This window comes from Aethalodelphis obliquidens, unplaced genomic scaffold (assembly GCF_003676395.1).
Source record: "Aethalodelphis obliquidens isolate GAN/ISIS:26980383/991018 unplaced genomic scaffold, ASM367639v1 scaffold12, whole genome shotgun sequence".
NCBI classification, from domain to species: Eukaryota; Metazoa; Chordata; class Mammalia; order Artiodactyla; family Delphinidae; genus Aethalodelphis; species Aethalodelphis obliquidens.
Window position 1 is genome coordinate 29,365,963 of NW_020837956.1, and position 18,863 is coordinate 29,384,825.

At 54.5% G+C, this 18,863-nt stretch overlaps 1 protein-coding gene across 1 annotated transcript; it reads left to right on the plus strand.

Moving 5' to 3' along the window:
- Nucleotides 1–10,467: 10,467 nt before the first annotated feature.
- OSR1 (odd-skipped related transcription factor 1) lies at nt 10,468–17,582 on the plus strand. The gene is made up of 3 exons (XM_027113771.1): nt 10,468–10,690; nt 15,193–15,892; nt 16,642–17,582. Exons 2-3 carry the CDS (start codon nt 15,225–15,227, stop codon nt 16,775–16,777), a joined length of 804 nt encoding a protein of 267 aa, XP_026969572.1. The 5' UTR covers nt 10,468–10,690; nt 15,193–15,224; the 3' UTR covers nt 16,778–17,582.
- Nucleotides 17,583–18,863: the final 1,281 nt, after the last annotated feature.

The window sequence follows — 18,863 nt, forward strand, 5'->3', positions numbered from 1 at the left end:
GTAGAGGGCCTCTTACCCAGAACATCATTCCCTCATACGGGCTTTGTCCTCTGAAGACGTAGGACAAAGGGAGACCCTCGTAAGACCCCCTCCTTTCAAGACTTAACTCACAGAAGGGGGAGCAGGGAGCAAAGTGTAAGGAGCCCCCCTCCAGATGTCAGGAAATCTAGCTCCGGGTTGCAGTTGTGTCACCGGGTAAATCGTATTTGGAGGTTCAGATTTCTCGTCTGTGAAATGGAGGTGTCAAAGATGATATGTTTAAGGTTCCTCCAAGAGTTTATACTCTGTGCTTTTTGGAATAGAGGCAATTCTACCATTTCTATGCCAATCCCGTAGGTTAAACATGATTCTTTCCAGACCCTGCTCTTAAAATGCACAGTTCCCTTGATGTGGTGATGCTTGCAACCCCTCCAATCTCAGAAGAAGAGAGAAAGTCGAACAGGGCCAGTGTGAAAGCCCTGGGCTCCTGGGGAAGAAGACAGCACGTGGAGTGGGAGACCAGACCGCCAGCACGGCCCGACGTCCGCATGTGGCCCTGCGCATGCTCCCAGCGCAGCTGGCCCCGGGCCACCGCGCCTCAACTCCGGCGTCCTCTGTGTTGGATTTCAAAGAGGGGAGTTGAAGAGAAGATGAAGCACACTTGCTGAGACCAGGTTCCTTTTTGTTGGCAGAGTGTTGATGAGGATGGTACAATAACTACACTGAGTTTGGCAGAGATTGGGATAATCAAACAAGAAGGCATATTTAAGAACTTGGTGATTGGTGAGCGGTCAGCCCTTTACATAACTTTAACATGCAGTCAGTCACTTATCACGGATGCCTTTTGAATTCAAAAATGTTACCTGTGCCAGACTGACCCAAGAGCAATGCACTATTAATGTACAAATATCCCGATTAATATGTACGTCACTGTGTAAGCTCGTGCCTCACCAGAGAAGATCCCAGGAGCCCCTTCTTATTTTCTCTTCTACTAGGAGGAGGGAGGCAGGTACTACTGCTCCCCAAACACCGTTAGGCTCTTCTACATCGCTCATCCCCCACCTCCTAAAGCAGACTCTGAAGCCTACCCTTTCTTATGGAGCGGCTGTGCCCTGCGTACTCTTCTCAGTGGATTCTCTGCTCAGTCAGTCTCACCTCTGGAGCCAGGAGAGGAGAAGAAAGGAAAGGCCAGGGTCAGGTTGCTGGCCAGTCCACAGTGCTCACTCTTGGGCCAAAGCAGAGTTTGTGGGTCCCTGGGGCTCATTAGAGTTGGGTGATGCGGTTTTTCTAGGCTTTAGTCTGTGGGCCTTTGATTTTGTACATCTAGCAGCTTCTAGATGTCTATTCTAGAAGCTGAGATTAAATCCTATGTTTAGGGCTAAGACCCTGAGCAGAGCTAGAGCCTGGGCCTGGGGATCAGAATGGGGTCTGCAGCTTCCAAGTCAGTAGGTCTGAGGCAGGGCCTGAGCTTCTGCATTTCTAACAAGTTCCAGGTGAGGCCGATGCCACCAGCAGACACACTTCGAGTACTGCCGAGGGAGGCTGCCTTCATTATGAACTTGGGCTTTGGAATCAGATGCACGTGGGGTTAAGTCGTGGCTCCAGACTCACCTAGCTACGTGACTTTGGGACAAGTAACGTGATATTTCTAAGCCAAATCTGCTCAGACAGAAAGTGGTCATCATCTTGCTGACCTCTTGGGTTTGGTGTGACCATTCAGGCCGATCACGCAGGAGTGCAGGGCCCGCACACTCAGGAGAGGAGGGGACCCTGGGAAGAACTGTGTGTGGCTCTGCCCTCCCCAGAGGTTTCAGCCCATTTCCACTTCCAGGACTGCACTCGTGAGCCTCGGCCCAGCCACAGGGAGGCCCCTGACCTCACGTCTCTGTTAATAAAACAGGGGTGACAGGAATAATGCCGCTCTCCTGGAGGCGTCACACAACAGCTCCTTAAATCACTCCGAGGGTGTTAGTGATTGAAATCACTGTCCTTTCCATCAAGCCAGGGGCCCTGGGTGCACCTGACGCAAGGAAATCAGTATAGACACTTTCAAAGAGACGTTTACGTTCCCTCATCTGTACACCATAGGTGACTAAAATTGATCGTACTCAGCTGGAACCCTTTACACTGCTTTTAAAATTAGTAAGACATGTAAAGTGGCATGTTTATTAAGAGGCATGTAAATAGACATGTTTTTACCAAAACAAAATTGGAAAGTGCTGTCAAAATAAAAACATAAAAAATTCCCTGTTGGCCGGCACCAAATGTCATGACCCCAGTGACACGGGGGAATAATCAGCCATCCTGGGGTTTCCGTTCAGCTGTCTACACTGCTTCTGCGTGAATAACCACCCGGCCAACCTATTAAAGATCCGGAATGCGCAGGGTGTGTGGGCAAACCCAGTCTCACCGTGTAGCCCATTTAGCACCTTCCTCCTTCTCAAAGCTTCCAGTAACACTCATATAATGAACTATGGATTGAAAGACAAGAGAGGTCCACCAGGTGATGTTAGAGGCCTCTGTTGCCTCCCTTTACCCCAAATGTGATCAGCTTCCCAACACAGAAGCTAATTTCCACGTGCCTGAACCTACACATCCCTGTGGCCTCTGTGTGACCTAACTTCCGAGGGCAGCTTTGCTGGCTGGTTCCCTCCAGGGCCTCTGTATTCCCAAGGGAGTTCTGCAGAAATGACTTTTTTTCCTCTGCCGGCAGCCTCCTACGTGATGTGGGTGGAGGGAAACCCAAGCCCCGCCCCCATGTCACTCATCGTCCCATGGCACAAGGTGGATCCTACAGTTCTGGAACTGAGAGGCTTTTGATGATTATCCAGTCCAGACCTCTTCTCTTACAGAAAAGGAAAAGATAAAGAAGAAACACCTACTCGAGGGTATAAACTGCTTTAATGAAGAGCCTTTTCTTTGACTTTGGATAAATTTTCAATCCTCAGAATCCTCCTTAGCAAAACCCAGATACCACGGGGCAGAATCATTCTTTACCAACAGCTCTCACTCTGCATGGGCTCGAAAGACCACCGGCATCTGAATCATCTGTGGAGCTTTTAAAACAAGCAGACTCTCAGGGCCCCCTGCCAACCTCCTAAATCAGAAACTCTGAGGACAGGGCCTGGGAATCTGCATTGTGAAAACCCTTGGGGTGATGCTGTGGCTGGGATTTTGGAAAGCACTTTCTTAAACCATTGACCTGCTAACTGTCAGTTACCACTCCAGCAAGAATTAGCTGAGGACCAGCTCTTAAGCTGAGCTGAGGGGTGTTTGTGGGCCCTCCCTTTCCTCAGTGGGTGGCCTTTGTACCCAGTGGCTTGAGATGGAAATGCCCTGAGGTTCTCCACGATCCCCTGCACTTTGCTGCCCATGCAGGACCCTGGGCATTGAGAACCCAGCTTTTTCCATTCATATGGGCCCCGTGGCCTTCTGCAGCTCCCCCTGGCTATCTTCTCACAATATTAAGAAAGCACAAGCCCCTCTACCCTACATGGCTTATCCTTTTTAAGATAAATCTCCTGAAATGTTTGTGACAGACAGAATTTTTGGCAAACCAAGCCATGATTCCAGAAATTCTTTATCTGGAAGACATTGATAATCATGCTCTAGTTTTAAGTTTTCTCTCCATTCCCTTATCGTTGACATGTGATACGCAAACGAATACCCAAATATACCGAAAGGACCCAACCATTAGTCATTTTGAAGTGAAAAATCCTGTGCTAATATATGTCCCTTTTTTTAATTTTGTATTTGCTCAGAGTGTTTCAGCAAATGCTTTTCTCTTCAGAGGAGAGGTTCTCATGTGGGGGATTGGAGACATGACCAGCAAATGGATTTGCCTGGAGTCACCTGGGAATAAGGGAGCTATGGTGAGACTCGCATTTTAAGTGCCAGCTGAGACCAGGGAGGAAGGGCACCTGGCCCTTGATGGCGGCTGAAATAGGGAGTGTGGTTTCCTGCTCTGTGCAGATGTTCAGCTATACTATGACATGGCTCAGATCCACGAATACCACTCCTCCTCCTGAGCCGAACTTCACAGAAATCACAGGAACGAAGGTTCTTCTAGCAGAGGGGTTGGTCCTCTCCTAGCTTGCTGGTTATTCTGGATTTTCCCAAGGGGCAAATATTATGGAGCATCTTCAATTCCAATCTCTCCGCCCACCTCACACCTACCTCCTCAGTGCCAGTGCTTGGGTTGCAGTCACATCTGCTGGATGGGCACCACTCTTAGAGCTGCATCTGGATGCCTTCCAAGTTCCACGGGTGGTTGCTTCTCTCCCGGTTGGGCCACCACTTTGGGGACCCAGGACTTCTTCAGTGTGACAGTCTGAATGCAGGAAGACCCCAATCATAAACACTAAAGAGGCAGAAGCCCCCATCCCCTTCCATCCAGTCAGTATCGTTGTTCATGCATGCGGGAGGCACCCCAGGGCTTCACATCACATAGGGAGCTTTGGTGGCCTTAGTAGTTCTTTGGAATGTCTAAGTCAGGTCCCTTCCCTTTTCCACTCCTCATTGCAAGCGCAGAATAAGGAACTGGGAAACCCTACCTCTTGCTGGAGCAGAGAGTGATGGGTGGCAGGAAGCAGAGCCCTCCTCCGACAGCCTGGAGCACGGGCAGGGAGCCTGTCTTTCCCTGGGCCCTAGCTTGTTTCCTCTGCACATGATCTCAAGCCTTTGCTGCAAAGAGTGCTGTAAGAGTCTTGGAATAATTGGTCTTGGAAAGCAATTTCAGCCTCTGTTTTCTTCCTTATTAGAAATTGTGCAATTGCAGCTCTAAACTTCCCAGGGTGCCTGCAAGGAGTTTTGTAAGGAAGTTGGATAGAGGCCTGTGAGAGCAGCACAGCACAGCCGAAGCCCCCAAGGATCTCCTACACCCTGTTTTCTTCTGTCTGCAAAAGACAGACAGAGCATGTTAACAGGTATATTTTTAGGACTTCTCCCTTCCGGTCTCTATCCCAAAAGCCAGAGCTTTGATAACAAGGAAGAGAGAGCATCAAAGACCCAGCTTTGCTGAACTTGTAAAACGGAAAGTAGAATGGTAGTCACCAGGGGCTGGGCGCGGGGGATTGGGGGAGTTGTGGAGATGGTGAGGGCACAAACTTGCAACTCGTAGGTAAGTTCTGGATGCACAGCATCGTGATTATATTCAGCAATACTGTATTATAAACTTCAAAGTTGCTAAGAAACTAGATGATGATTGTTCTCACCACAAAAAAAGCAATTATAATCATGTGAAATGACAGAGGTGTGAGCTAGCTAGCACTATGGCGGTGGTAATCATATTGCAATATATAAATGTATCAAACCAATGTCAATTACATCTCAATAAAATTTAAAGCAACTTTTTTTTTTCTTTTTTAAGTTGCAGCTTTGATGCCAAGGAGTAGAGAGGGTCCAGCTAAAATATCCTTTAGGGAATTCCAGGAAGGGAAGGGAGCAGCAAAGGACCTGGAATCCAGTGGCCTGCCTGGGAGGAAGGTGAGGGTAGGAGGAGGCATGGCGTGTTTCAGAGACTCCATTCGAAGAAGCAGCCTCTCCCTCTCCATTCCTTTGGTTCTTCAGAAAGCCCGACTGGGAATCCTGGGAGGGGCCCGGGTCCAGATGCTCCTCCAAGCTGGGGAGGGAGGGAGGAAGTGGACGCAAGAGCCAGAGCATCCTCATCTCCAAGGAGCTACCTAGGAGGTAGCGCTAACCCAGCTCGGAGAATGCAGAAAACTTTCGCAGTAGGTCCTGGTTCACTGTTTTTTCCCAGGACCAGAAACTAATGGTGGTAGAAAGTTGCCAAGGATTTCGGATTCTTCAAAACAAAACAAAACCAAAACTACCCTCACAAATCTGGAGCAGGGAAAACAGAATCCGTGTTTGTTCTTTGGAAGGGCAGTGTGTAGTTTTACATGAGTAAAGGCGAATTTCGTGACTCAGAAAAGAACATTTAAAGGGAAAAAAAAAAAAAACAACCCTCCCCGGAGACAACTGGATGTGAGACTTTTCGAGGAAGGGGCACCGGGAGATGTCACTTGCTCACCAGCAGGTGGCGCGTTTTCTTTAGGATTGCGTCCCCAAGTCTGTCGTTAAAACATCGCAGCCAGACTTGCTCCGAGTTCCCTCGCCGGAAATCGCTATGCAGATAATAACCCTCCAGTGTCTGGAAATTAATTACCTCCAACGCTCATTCCTCCAGCGCCGACCGCCGCCTGTGTAGCCCGTCAACGACGTAGCGCCGCGGGTGTAGTAAGGTAATTCTGTCCGCAGGGCTTCCCCCTGACTATACGCGATTCAGTTAAAATAACTTTTTTTTTTCATCATCCACAGTTTGATTAGACACTGCGTCGTTTCTAATACATTTATTTCCACCTTTGAATAAAAGGAAAATTCAGTAATCTTAGAACGTAGATCCGTCGAAAATAATTTTGACAACTCATAGTTGTACAAAAAGTAAAAACTCCCCACAATTTCTGCGCACATTTTACATTTTATCTTCACAATTTAAGACGTGATTTTCTTTCCGTTTTGCCGGTGCTAGTATGCCCGGAGCTTATGCAATTCCACATGATATTCGTGCTTCACACATCTCATAAACCAAGGCTAGATACATGCATGCAGGAATTGTTTTGTTTATTAAGGTGACAGAAAGTTACAAGATACTTATGTGCTCATAAAGCACTTAGGAAACGGGAACTGCCTGGAAAAACAGTTCAGTTTCCCTTTCAGTTTTGATACTGTAACTTGCCTGTCGCTGTCACAATAAACACCGGCTCTTGGGTTCACCTGTGATCTATTCTCCTAAGACCCTGGCGTTGCTTGTACCTTATCAGAGCCTGTTATCTGCGCAATGTGTGTGGATGTCGTGTTGCCTACCTCCCGTGCTTAAAAACTTTTCCCCAAAGCTGGATTTTGACCTGATTGATCGTAATGGTTCCAGAGGAACTATTGAGCCATTACAATCCATCATCTAAATGATTACAGAGGGATACCTAAATCTCCCGGTTATTTGAAAGCTCTGTACATGCTTAAAGGGGGGTCAAATGAGCAGACCCCCAATTGTCCACAAAGTAGTTACAGGAAAGCTTGCGTTGGAAGCAAAAGCTCACCTAGTACTAAGTAAATTTCATTTTCTAAAAAAAATGAGGTCACTTTTGTGTGGTTGGGAAGTGAGGAGAGGTGGGGTTCATTTTTTTATCCAAAACCCCCCAAAGCAAAGTAAGCCACGTTCTAGTTAATTTTCTGGAAGCTGCTCAATTTTCACTCCGAAGGCAGGCTGGGGCACTGTTCCTTCCGAGTGAGCAGGGGTCCGGAGAGGGTCTGGGGATGGGGTGGGGAGACCAGCAGAGGCTGTCACCACCCCATCGTGCCCAGGAAAGGCGGCGGAGGGCGGGCGGGGGCTCTCTGCGGGACTGGGCTCAGGGCGGTCCACGACCCGGCGCCACGGGCTGCCTTGGGTATCGCTTCCTGCTGGACCCCAGCGGCACTGGCGGGGAGTAACCCGGACCTGGAGGCCTGGTCGCTACTGTGGGACCATTTCCCCGAGACTGCTCCGTCCCAGACTCGGGCGCCCGCGGTTGCGCCGGGCGGGCGGTGGGTGCGCGAACCAGAAGGACCAGCGGCGGGGTTTGCGCGGGGTCTGGTCCCCCGCTGGTGCCCGCGGGCTCTAAGCGAGCAAAGCTTGCAGACACGGGGGCGGAGTGTGCGGGACGCCCAGGAATGGCATGGGTGTCCAGACAGGAATTTCTCCACCTTCACTGAGCTCTGGGGCCATAGGGTGGTTGGGTACCCTATAGTGAGGCCGTTGACCATGTTTGAACCATGATGTCCTTGCAAGTTTTAAACGAATTTGGCTTCGCCGTAAAGTAACTCGGTAGCCCTTACGTGTCCTGAGTCCTGCTCTGCTCAGTCTATCCAAGCTGCAGTCCAGGCGCAGCGTGGCGACCTAGACCTAGCTTAGTGGGATCAATTTGTCTTAAATGGGGCGGGGGGAGCCCCCTTTGTTCCCGTTGCATAGAGAAGCCGAGGGGTTCTTAGCTTCCAGGGTTTCTTCCTGCGGTGGGTCCAGAGGGAACTAGGATCTGGTTGGTCTCCACTGGAGACTGAGGCCAGGGTTTGGGGGTCATCCCCTTGGGTGCTCAGATTGACTTGGAGGACTCAGCGGCAGCTAGCAAATCTTGAATTTCATTATTCCAGCTTTCTGGGGGTGTTCATTGGCCAAGACCTAGAAAGAATGGCGTTGAAGCCAGGTGTCTGAAACAGATCTGAGGCTGGGCAGTGCCAGTGTCCTGCACCTCTCTCGCGCCTTGTCCTGTCCTAGGAAGCAGCTGGAGAGGCAAAACCTGAGATGCTGGGCAGCCCCGTCTTGCCCCACACCAGCTAAGTTACAGGATTTGACCTGAGTGGGGTCAGTTTTCCAGATAACCTGGCAAAAGCAGCATTAAACAAGCGGGTTGCATGGCCCTTTCTTTAGGATCCCTAAAAACTTTCTCCAAGAGCTCTTTAGGGATCCTACTACCTGGAGATTTTCTAGAAGTCTTTGAGGCAGGTTGGCCAGGGGCCCTGATTCAGGAGAAAAAGGCAAGTGAAAGATGGAGGAAGCACAGTTGCACTGGGTGGCGTTCTGAGCAAGAGAGGTACACCCCAGGAGGCTCCATCCCACCTGAATGTCCTCTTCCTAGGGGCCATTTCCTAAGTGGTCTGGACAGCCAGATGGCCCACTGCAGAGGCCTCTGTGGATTCTTTCACTGCTGGTAATAAAAGGTGCCAAGCTTGGTCTCCTAGGAGAGCCTGAGCCTTGTGCACACCGATTCCCTGGCCCGAGGTGGAAGCCGGTACCGTCCAGGAATGCCCTGCTGGACTTGCCCTCCCAGCCTTCCTTGCTCTTGGCACTTGCTGCCTTGGAATCTCAGGGGAGGGAGTGATCTCAGCTCCTTCTGTTCCCAAGGGGCCTCCCAGGGGGCCCCCCAAGGGCCAGAATGTCGCTCCATGCTGGAAGTTGCTAGGATTCCAGCTGCACAGACAAACTTACATGGGTCCCTTACTCTAGCACTAACCTGCAGGGGGTGAATGCAGTCCCCTGGGGCAAAGACTGCATCCCTTTTTCCTCCTCCCTGCCCAAGACAAAGTTACCTAGGGGCTGGAGGCCAGGTTCTGTTCTAAAGGCCTGGGGGTAAGACCAGGGTGTCCTCCAATTATTCCTTTTTGGGGGACATTTCCGCTACCGTTTTCCTAGGTCAGGGAACCAAGAGTCTTAAAAAAAAAAAAGAAAGTCAGCTCAGACTTGCAGACTGAATCTGGACAGAGTGGCAGCTTCTTCCAGACACACAATACCAATATGCTAGAGACCCACTGAGGCCAGGATCCAGTCTGCAGACCTCAGAGGGGTCATTCAGCAGCAGTCTTGGGGCAAACCCCACGAGTGTAGGGGTGTGAATCTGGACTCACCCAAGCCCCAGAAACCAGCCCCTCCTCCGGACCCAGGGCTGGCTGTTCCAGAGAGATGGCGGGGAGGGATCTGGGCTGGGGTCAGCTGGAGGTCAGCTCTTAGAGCCAGGCAGTGAAGAAGGTACAAGTACTCTCCTTCTTAAAGCATAAGCAGTGAAGACAGAATTTCTTGCAGCCAGAACCCTGACCCTCACTTAGATCACAAACTCCACCTGAACCAATCCCTTGGACTCAAAGGTCCTGGAGCTGAAGAACTTTTCAGCGTGAATCGCGTGCCTGTGCAGCTCATCCTCCACACTCTCATCCATCCTCCTAAACTAAATGAATACATGATTAGAGGGTGTGAATCCCGGAAGGTTTGGGGTCCTTGGGAAATAACTTTCTTGACTCCTTGCCCCATCCTCCGCCTCTAATCTTTCTAGCGAACTCCGTAACACAGGGTTTGGGGTCACCCATAGGCATTGGGGTCTGGGTTACCGCTCTGGCGCTGAGCACTCTCGGATGTCCAGGAGATGCTCCACGCCAGAAGGGATTCTGGGAGAAGAGGCTAGTCAGCAGGGGCCGAGGTGCGCTGGAGCCCAAACAAAGGCGCCAGGATCCCGACGCACCGCCCCCGCCTACCCCGACCTTGCACAGGCTGTGTCCTAGGCTCCGAGGCAGGGGACTGCGAAATGCGCGGTTTCAGCCCGGTTTCATCAGCTAGAGGTTGTTTTTCCTTTAGCGCGCCTGGGGGGATCTCGTGGGCCTAACAACGCAGAAAGGGTCGCACAGGACTGAAGAACAGGGGACGCAGCTCCCGGGAGGCCGGGGTCAAGCGAGCGCCTGTGCCACAGTCGGCTGCCCGGGTCAGCAAAACTTTCTCTCTCAGTGCGCATGCGCAGGGCAGGATGGTTAGGGGGCAGGGGAGGGAGGGGAGGAATCCTGAGGCAAGGGGAGGGGGGAGGAGGAGGGGGGAGGGAGGGAGGAGGGAGGGTGGTGGATTAAAATAAGTAGGCGGCTCGGTGCTAAGGGGTGAGTGAGTCGGAGCTCGGTCTCTCCCCAGTACGTTCTCAGCCGCACCGGCTTCAGACCCAACGTAGGAGCCCCGAGAGAAGTTCACCATCCCTGGGCGGACAGGACTCCGGGGCCGCTGAGCGCTCCCGCGTGTCGGGCGCTCGGAGTCCCCGCAGCCGGAGAGGGGCCAGGACGCTGTGGAATCTAGCGCTTCTGGCTTCCCGGGTCCCCCGCAACGGGAGCCCCAGAGACGCGCGCAGCGCCGGGACCGCAGCGGAATAAGGTAACTGCAGCCCTGGGCGCCCGGGCTCGGCGAGGGGAATGCGGGCAGGACTCCCGGGTCCCCTGTCACCGATCGGCGGGTGTCTCCTCTCTCTCTATGTCCCAGAAAGAAGCTCCTCTCGCCAAGCGAAGGCTGCAGGACCATTGTGAAAGCGAGAGAGCAGCTGCAGTCCTGGGCGGTTGTGGGTGCTGGCTCAGGGGCTTCGCGTGAGAGGTCCTCGGCCTCTGACCCCGGGGAAATGAGGGGGCGGGTCCCCACTACTGCCCCCAGCGCGGCCGGGCTTCGCGGAATCCCAGGCGAGGTGCTCGCGGACTTCGGAAGTCAGCCTGTGGCCCCCCCTCTAAGAAACCGAAGCAACTAAAGCGGGCACAGACTCTCCCGAGACGCGCGCCGAGCCCGACCTGACCTACCTTAGCTGACGAAGAAGGAAGAGGGAGCGGATGGATGGCTACAGCCGCAGGCGCCCGCGCCAGGGACAGGTGCATGCCCCCGCCGGGTCGCGCTTTCGTGAGCGTTTGTCTTTTGCCGAGTTGCGCTCAGGTATGAGGCCGGCCCGACCCGGGAGCGCAGGGCCGCGTGCCTGACGCCGCCTCGCACTTGCGCTCTGCTTTCGGGGTGTTCTCTATCCGATGATTGCTCTGTGTGGTCAAGGCCTGGAGCGTAACCCGCGACTGTCCCGGTGCAGGGGAGCACGCAGGGGGCGCGAACACTACTTCCCAATCAGAGACCCGCACGCCGCAGTAGCGGAAACACTGTGGAGCCGCGGGTGTCCTCAGTTTCGGGCTTGGAAGGGAAGGATTCGTTTGCTCCCGTGCCTGTCTCCCTTCAGGAGAGAAGGTGGGAGCCGGAGAAGAGAGGGAAAGATGTGACGGACTGCCTGCTGAACTAATTTCTCCCCCAAAATTTCTCTGATGAGAGGAATGAAAACCCACATCCAGTCGTTTTTCAGCATCTCGGCCAGTAGCGGGGTAGGCTCTTGGAGTATAGTGTAGCTGCTGAGGGTTTCTTTGTTGCCACAATTTGGTAAATTTCACCCGGGTTAAGAGCTGCGCGCTGGCTCTTGGGAACAGAAACCACGTGCAAGGCTAGTTAATCTCTCAGGTTCATGGCCTCCTAAAGAAGAGAGGGGCTGGCAAGGACGCGGGGGGCGGGGGGAACGGATGGAGGGCGACCAGTGGGTAGATGTTCTATCCGAGGTTCCAAGAAGTAATTGCGATTTCAATAAGACTGGGGAGCAGATCGCTGAGGATGCAGCAGGCGTTTAAATGCAGGGGTGATGGCCGCGTAGCCGAAGGGTTCGTTCGATCTCGTTCGTTGCGAGAATTAAACAGAAGTGTCCCGTGCTGGTCAGTCCTTTCGCCAGGGGTCCGGACGCCGGTCACCACACGTGATGGGGATTCTGTGTCAAGGATGATTTTCTGGGGCTGATGCTAGACTCCTCCAGGCGCAAGCTCATGGAGCTCGCTCTGTCCTCATTAATGCAAGCAGTTAACTCGCTCACGCTCAATTAGCCCCGAATAAACTACTTTAATAGACTCTGCACACTTCATTAATGCCCAGCATAGGGTTGGCTGCAGACCCGGGACTGGCGCTCTGTCGCACGAGGGAAACAGTGTCTGCACAGCGCGGGGATCCGGGCTGGGAAGCGCGAATGGCGTTTGATGCGCGTGGTCAGCACCCTTACCCGCACCTCCAAGGTCCCGAGGTCCTAGCTCCTTGCCGAGTGGATGCCTGGCCTCGGGCCTGGGGAGAGGTGTTTTCTCTCGTTTTAAAGATCTAAAGCCTTCACGCTGGGGTTCCGGTGTCAGGGCAACGGGAGCCAGCGGGGCCGGGCGTTTGCTCATCCTCTCTGGCGGGACAGGGGAGTGTGAGACTGTTTTTCTCTTAGCTGACTGCCTGAAACCGAATAGTGAATTCGGCCCATTCTTGGGACTACTAGTGTAGAGAGCCACGTTTCGAACGAATTTCGTCCCCGGGAAAATCGCTGACGAGGGCCTGGGGAACCCTGCCCTCGGAATGTGGCAGAAAATAAACTGACTGCGCCCCTGAGAAAAAGAAATTGAGTGTCGGGGGAAGCGAGATTGGGCAGATAGCCCGTTAACGTTGGCTCCCAAGAGCAGTGTCGGCTGCAGGCGCCCGCTCCCCTTACCGAGCCCAAGGGCTCTGCTCCTGGGGGTGGGCGAGGAGAGGCCAGGTTAGTACGCGAAGGATTGGTGGGATCCCCGACCCTGCACGGAGCCGGTCCGGGCTCGGGTGCAGCCCAGCGCTCTGTCGCCATCGCCGGGGGTAGGCCGAGCACTAGGGGAGCAAGTGGAGGCCCGGGCGGCGCCCTGCGGGCCCCGGGGAGCCAGAGATAAGGATCTGATTTCCAGCGCAGGGAGGGGAAGGAGAGGTGACGGCAAATCAAAGAGCGCTCCCCTCGCCTGACTCTGCGCAGACCTTTGAAGTCGGCGAGTCGTCTCCCTTCTCCCCCCTCCCCCTTCCCAACCCAAACAGGCTCCAGCTTTCTCTCTGGCCCAATTCGTATTTTGCTTCGCCGTGTCTCAACGCTGTAGGAGGGTCTCGGGTTGTCCCTGGCGCGACCCGTGATCGACGCAATGGAGAACACTGCTGCGGAGGCCAGGGCTCCGCCGCCGGGGTCCTCACTCCGCACTCCCACCCAGATTTGTGCCTCCCTGAGCTCCAGGCCAAATAAATTGCTGCGGTCCGACTTGGTTTTCATTCGATTCAACCTGCGCGAGGACATCTCTGCTGGCCCTCGGTGTTTTGCTCCCTCCACCCCCAGCAGAGCTTCTTTCCTTAGGGCCCACCACACCGAGAGTGACTTTCCCCAACAGCTTCGAGGGGGGAAGGGCTTCTAGGTCAATATTGTCCTCAATTCTCCTGGGAACAGCACGGCACTGCCCTCACATTAAAAGCTTCCTTGTAGTGAAAGGCAGCCTGAGCCTGAGGGGCCTGGGCTGAGGGTAAGCAAGGCTTCAGAAGCTGTCTGGGTGGTGTCAGTGTGTGCTGTGAAGGAGGGAACAGAGCAGGGGCCTGGGAAGACCAGGGATGCGGACCTGCTGCAGGTTGGAAAGATCTGAGGAAGAGGAGAGGGGAAATGAGGAGTAAAGGGAGAAGGGGGCGGCAGGGGATTGAGACAGGCAAGGAGAAGCGGGTCCCAAGCACCTGCTCCCCAGTGACTTCTTGAGCTGGAGTTCGGCACTTGAGCGTCCCAGGGTCTTCTGTGTAATTCCACCTTTTTTTCTCCCTGTTGTTGCCTCCACTGGACAGACCCGAGTTAGGAGTGTCTGGGAGGCACAGACCTAAAAGGTCTGTCTGCCGAGTCTAGACCTGTCCACGGAGGCTAGGGACCCTGACCAAGACTCAAGAAGGCCAGGAGACTGCTTGTCACATCAGCATGACTCCCCTTTGGCTTTGCTCAAGCTCCCTGGCCTTGCATTTGGAGGGTGCGTAGGCCACAGCAGCTGAGGCCCAGCCTCAATGCTCTTACTCATAGGCAAACCCATCTGCTGGGGAGGGGGTGCTCACCACACGCACAAACAGCCCGAGAGCCCCAAGACCCTGCCCCCCTTTCCTGTGGGGTAGGGAGGGCACTGCAGCCCCCTTGTACATGACTGCAGATGTTTGAGTGAGTAAATAAATGTGGCTGTTAGCGTCCTTGCTGAAACAAAGGTGATCCCCAAGGGCTGCGGAAGGGAGTCAGTCCGCAAGGAGCTGCAGAGAGGGTGGTGTCAAAAGGGCTCGTTAATAGCGATACAGAAAAGCAAATTTGAGGTCAACGTTGAGAGTTGTAAGGAGAAACATGACATGGCTTCTAGAAGCCAAGTTGATGGTCAGCTAGTACAGCTTAATGCACAGGAGCTGGGAGATGTGCAGATTCGTGGGCGTTTGTACGTGTGCTGTCTGTGGAGCTCTTTGTAGGTGCGGGGCGATCCCGTGTGTGTGCGAGCGCTCCTCCCTGCGTTTTGTTTAGTAGCACAGTACTGCTTGTCGCAGTTTATCTTTGCACCTTGTTGTCAACTCTGCTCAGAATGTGTGAGTCTGTGTTTATCTGTCAGCGTGCATGTCTGTATTTGTTCATCTGCACGTGAATGTGTAAGTGTGCTTCCAAGTTTCTGTTATCTTTACAGGAGAGTGTAATTCTCTGTTGACTCAGGCTTGCCTGGATGTAAGTCTTTACAGGACAGTTTCCCTGTGCTTATGCCTTTCTCAGTGTCATGTACACTGTGGACTCATTTTAAGTTGGTCGCATTGCATAGGATTTAGTTTGGTTTCTGTATCAAGTTGTGTGTCTCTGCTGGAGGCCATTGGGAAGGAGTCCTGCAATTTTGAGGGTTCCTGTCTTCTCGGTGAGGGCAGTGAGCTCCATGGGTGGGGTCTTAGGTTCCCAGCTCTGGCTCTGGGGGACAGAGAAGGTGTGGCTGGGCTGGAACTCAGAAGGAGGGCACTTACCTTGAACTTGTCTGTTCCTCTCCCCTCCCCTCTTCTTTTCCTTGCAGATCGAGATTGAGAACATACTGCAACTACGGCCATGGGCAGCAAAACCTTGCCAGCACCGGTGCCCATCCACCCATCTCTGCAGCTCACCAACTACTCCTTTCTTCAGGCAGTGAATGGCCTGCCCACAGTGCCCTCGGACCACCTGCCCAATCTGTATGGTTTCAGTGCGCTGCATGCCGTGCACCTGCACCAGTGGACGCTGGGCTACCCCGCGATGCATTTGCCGCGGTCCTCTTTCTCCAAAGTGCCCGGCGCCGTGTCCAGCCTGGTGGACGCGCGCTTCCAGCTGCCCGCCTTCCCCTGGTTCCCTCACGTCATCCAGCCCAAGCCTGAGATCACCGCTGGAGGCAGTGGCCCCGCGGCGCTCAAGACCAAGCCGCGCTTTGATTTTGCCAACCTGGCCTTGGCGGCCACGCAAGAAGATCCGTCCAAGCTTGGCCGGGGAGAGGGTCCCGGGTCCCCCGCCGGTGGGCTGGGCGCCCTCCTGGATGTGACCAAGCTGTCCCCAGAAAAGAAGCCCACGAGGGGACGCCTGCCTTCCAAAACCAAGAAGGAGTTCGTCTGCAAATTCTGTGGCCGCCACTTCACTAAGTCCTACAACCTTCTCATCCATGAGCGGACGCACACGGACGAGCGGCCCTACACCTGCGACATCTGCCACAAAGCCTTCCGGAGGCAAGACCACCTACGAGACCACAGGTGCGGTACTGCGGGTGGCCCAGAAGAGAGCTGGCTGTCTGCTTCTGTCCCACCAGCCTCCTCCCTAATGCCGAGTTTCAGGAGACCGACCCCCTACCAAGTCCAAGCCTCCTAAGTTTCTGGGATTCCCCCAGATCGGGAAGGAAACCAACAAAGCTCAGGGATGGGTTCCTGGAGCATGGGTGGAGAGAACATGCGAGGAATAGGACCCAGGCTCCAGACAGGCGTGCACAGCTTCCTCCATCTGCAGCGCTGTGCAGTAGACGTTTCTGCGATGATGAAAAGTGATACGTGGCACAAATGACAATCAAGCGCTCGAAATGGGCAACTTAGTGTAGCTGAGAAGCTAACTTTTCAGCTTCACCTGATTTGAATTTTAATAACCACATGTGGCTCGTGATTACTGTTTGGGACAGCACAGCTCCAGCTAATATTCCCACCGAGGTCCCTTCACTCACCTTCGGTGTTGACTCAGGCCTTATAAGGAGGCCATGCTGAGCCCTGGTTAGGAAGGCAGGGGTCGGCCTAGCTGGATCTGTGCACGGCTCAGACGGAGGTGTCTCCTTCACCTCCCTACTCCATCCCCAAACTCGGCACTGCCCTGCTCCACACTAGGTACTCCCAAACCTCCTTTCTTCTGAGGGCAAGCTCCTCATTGCAGTGGGAGGGGATCTTGGATAACTATTTATAATATTTATAACATTGTGTCATTTTGCAAGGATTAATTCTCGGTCTGTTTTTGCCCTCAGATATATTCACTCCAAAGAGAAGCCTTTCAAGTGTCAAGAGTGCGGGAAAGGATTCTGCCAGTCCAGGACTCTCGCTGTCCACAAGACGCTACACTCACAGGTGAAGGAGCTCAAAACCTCCAAGATCAAATGCTAAACAGAGCCTCCGGGGCACCCGGACCCTGGGTCACGCCGCCCCCTCTTCCAGAGGGACCAGAAGCCGAAGGCGACTCTGGCGGGCAGCGGGAGGGCCTCCCGGGACCTTCCCCCATCCCAAACGCGTCCCCCGGGGCCCGGGCGCACGCGGAACTCCAGAGCCCCGCCCCGGGCCGTGACCCCGGCCGCCCGGGCGGCTCCCCCAGGACGCGGCTAAACTCTTGGCCAAAAGGAGGTACTCACGTGGCGGAAGGGAAACTGCATTAAAAAAAAAGAACGAAAGCTTCGCGGAGCCGCAGCGGCGCCTCTCCCAGAAGTATTACTTTTTCTATTGTTATTTTATACGTTTTCTTTATTCTTTATTTTTTTTTCTTTGAACATATAAGCTTGTAACTCTGACTGCGGAGAGAGAGGGGAGAGGAAAAGAAGTTCTGTGCTCTCTCGCAGCCTCCAACCCCTCCTCCCGCCTCCAACCCCACCCCTGGGAGCCTGCAAAAGTGTAATCCCTGTATCTGCTTCAGCCGCCGGGCCCCAGGATCGCGGGGCCGGGGAGCGCCCCTCCCAGCTCCTGCCGCGCAGCGGGTCGTGGGCTCCCGGACTCCGACGGCGGGGCGAGGGCCTCGGGCCCTGGGGCTGGAGGGGGCCCGGCCTCCGGCTCCCCGGCTCCGCTGCCCCATCACCGCGAGCGAGCAGAAGGCTAGGAGCAGGACGATGTATTGCGATTGGCACTTTATGCTGACCATCGGTAACGGACATTTATCACTGGAGTTTTTAAAAATATTAAATAAACGGTTATTTTACAGGCATTGAAGGATGGGTAATTTCCCTCCCAAATGTAGGAAACTGGGCGGCTCCTTTCTTTGAGAGGAGCGGGGTTTCGCTGCCCAAGCCGACCTGTCCCACTTCAGCAACTTTCCCCTAATTAGCGTCAGCGGTTTGGGATGGGTGGAGCAGCGCTCCTCTCTCCCGGTGCTGGGCAACCGCGGACCCCGCCCGCATATATTTTCTTACTTTTCTCCTCCACTTTGGCCTTAGGGTCTCAGTATCCCCAGTCCTCATCTCCGAAGGGCTCCGAGTTTACAAAGAAGCCGAGCCTGCGGCCAATACATCGGCCGTGAGAAATCCCAACATCTCCGGGTGTCGGGGTCGCTTAGGGTCCACCAAGGGAAGAGAACGTCACCCACCTCCCCAACGAAAAGCCTCCCTCCTGGTCTCTTGCTGCTGCACTGGGGCGGGAAGGAAGCGCCCTCACGGACTGCCTCACGCCAGTACCGTCCCCCGGGCCCCCATACGCGGCTACAAATACATAATCACCGCTGCCTCCCCAAAGCCCCCAAGCTACATCCCTCCCTCTGTTAGGAGCCCCCGACACAATTCTCTGGCTGGGGCCTGTCCCCTGCCCGGATCCCGGCTCCACGCCCGCAAAGATTCCTGCCGTTTTAAAGCCTTGTCAGGAATGGCGGGGGCGGGCGCCCTGGGAGGCCCGGGGAGTTTCGGAGGAGAAATCTGAGTCCGCCCTCCACAAGTTGAACCTTCCCTGGGGCGCCTAGTTTTCCCACAATTAGAGGCCAGGCAGCAGGGGGCTCTCCAGCTTGGGGCGGGGCGGGGCTCCCCCAGCTTCAGCATCCTGACCGCGCGGCGGCTCAGGCGGTGGCGCCCGCGGCCCTTCCCGAGCCGAGCGCAGCCTCTCGGGCTTCTGTGTCCGGCGCTCAGCGACCGCGGAGACAGCTGGGCCGAGCTTACCTGCAACAGGGACCACCAATCCTCGGTCTGAAAAAGTGTGCCGGGGTTGCAGGAGTTAAAACGCTCTAGCCTTTCGCTGCGCCATCCTCACCTCCTCTGGGAATGCCTCCCCGCTCTCGGCGGGCTTGAACTCGGCGGTGCGGGAACCCAACTTATCTCTGTGGCCTTGGCCGGGACGGCGTGGACGAGTCCTGCCCTCAGCATTCGGAGCCACGCTGCCCCCTGCTGGACAGGCCTGGAGGGGCGGCCCAGGAATCGGGGCACCTCGCTGTGTCCTGCCCGCAACCCCGAGTAACTTCCGCCGCAGGTCCTGTCTGCATCTGGTCTTGCCCTCCAAACCTTCT

What these genes read in the sequence shown, in the direction of transcription:
- OSR1 (XM_027113771.1), top strand. Translation starts at nt 15,225, where the DNA reads ATGGGCAGCAAAACCTTGCCAGCACCGGTGCCCATCCACCCATCTCTG. An exon ending in GACCACCTACGAGACCACAG is followed by an intron (nt 15,893 to 16,641) that starts GTGCGGTACTGC and finishes TTTTGCCCTCAG; the next exon opens with ATATATTCACTCCAAAGAGA.